Genomic DNA, 1,382 nt, shown 5'->3' with positions numbered 1-1,382 from the left:
GAGGGCGGAGGCGACACACTTGGCAACAAGCAAATGTGAGATGGCGTGCGTACCCGGACAGTCGACCTTTCGCATAGCCGTACGTTCAGCGGTACTAAGGGACACGCCGAAATCGCACACCTTGGCCACCACCGCGGCACTGGGCGAGAGATCCGCCAACTATTGGAATGCACATGAGCAACCACTCACTACACCATACTGCACCACACTACGCAGCATAGCACGCCGCGCTGACAAACAACAACAACGTGGAAGTGTGGTAACGTGCCAGGATGTTGGGGCTCTTCAGATCGCGATGCATCACCGGCGGCGATGTGCTGTGAAGGAACGCGCACGCCTTGGCTGTGGCGGTGATGGTGGTGGTGAGTGTGGGGGGGGGTGCGACCAAGCAATGTGGACGAGAAACTCACCGATGTCCTTGGCGATCTTGAGACGCAGGGGCCAGTCGAGCGCGACGCTCTTGGCCGGGTCGGACAGAAAATCGAACAGCGAGCCGGCCTCGACGAGCTCTGTCACAATGCAGGGCGGCTCCAAGCAGAACCCTCGCAGTCCGACCAGGTTCGGATGCGCCAGGCCGCTGTTCGGTTATAAACGAGAGACAGTCAGCCGCGGGCGCAACACCACAAACGACACACAACGCACACATAAAACCCACGGCACACACAGCACGCACGACATATGACACAAGCTCCGCGCACCTCATGATCCACACTTCGTGTCGGAACTCCTCGTAGGTGAGACGCCGTGATTCGTCGCTGCGATTGACGCCGCCCTGATCGCTGAACGTGGGGTCCAGCTCGGCGCTCCGCAGCTCCTTGATCGCCACGGGCTCGCCCAGGTACTTGCCCTTGTACACCGACGCAAACCCGCCTATACAACGATGCGACGCGTGGTCAGCACCCTTGCATGGTGTGTGCGGTGGTGCAAACTCGGACACGGGGCAAGAAGCTGTACCAACGCCGATGACTTGAGTCTCCTCCTTCTCCAGGTCTGACCACTTGATCTTGTGCCGGTCGAGATGCACCATGGCCAGATCCGGTGCGATGTGATCGAGACGGACCGGCTTGGGCTCTCCTTGCCCCGTATTGCCTGAAACGTTGGGAGAGGGGGGGGTGGGTGGAGTACGATGAGCCACGACAGCGATCGCAGAATAAAAAGAACGCAAGCGAAGTCCTGGCGGCGGTGAAGATGGAGGTGAGGTGAACCGTTGATGGGACAGAAGAGAATGGATTGGTTGGGAGAAGTGGCGGCCTGCTGGCACTTCTCGAGCGGAAACATGAAGGGCGACTTCTGTCCGCTCAGGACCATGCAGTGCGAGCAGGGCACAAGCACCTTTGCCTGTTGTTGAGGGTTGGAATCTCAGCCATGCGCAGAGGTGGCGT

General features: G+C 59.6%; 1 protein-coding gene across 1 annotated transcript in view; it reads right to left on the bottom strand.

Annotated features, from left to right (window-relative positions):
- Nucleotides 1-1,382, bottom strand: part of ACA1_372740 (leucine rich repeat domain containing protein) — a gene marked incomplete at both ends in the record, with an annotated part of 9,419 nt that overhangs the window by 598 nt on the left and 7,439 nt on the right. Inside the window, 6 exons of the mRNA XM_004334248.1 lie at nucleotides 54-139; nucleotides 249-342; nucleotides 411-577; nucleotides 699-870; nucleotides 955-1,089; nucleotides 1,206-1,338. Of these exons, the coding sequence (XP_004334296.1) occupies nucleotides 54-139; nucleotides 249-342; nucleotides 411-577; nucleotides 699-870; nucleotides 955-1,089; nucleotides 1,206-1,338 (787 nt within the window). The remainder of the gene's footprint in view (nucleotides 1-53; nucleotides 140-248; nucleotides 343-410; nucleotides 578-698; nucleotides 871-954; nucleotides 1,090-1,205; nucleotides 1,339-1,382) is intronic.

The sequence above is a fragment of the Acanthamoeba castellanii genome, assembly GCF_000313135.1.
Source record: "Acanthamoeba castellanii str. Neff unplaced genomic scaffold scf7180000084679, whole genome shotgun sequence".
Taxonomy (NCBI): Eukaryota; Discosea; order Longamoebia; family Acanthamoebidae; genus Acanthamoeba; species Acanthamoeba castellanii.
This window is presented reverse-complemented; position numbering and strand designations above follow the sequence as displayed.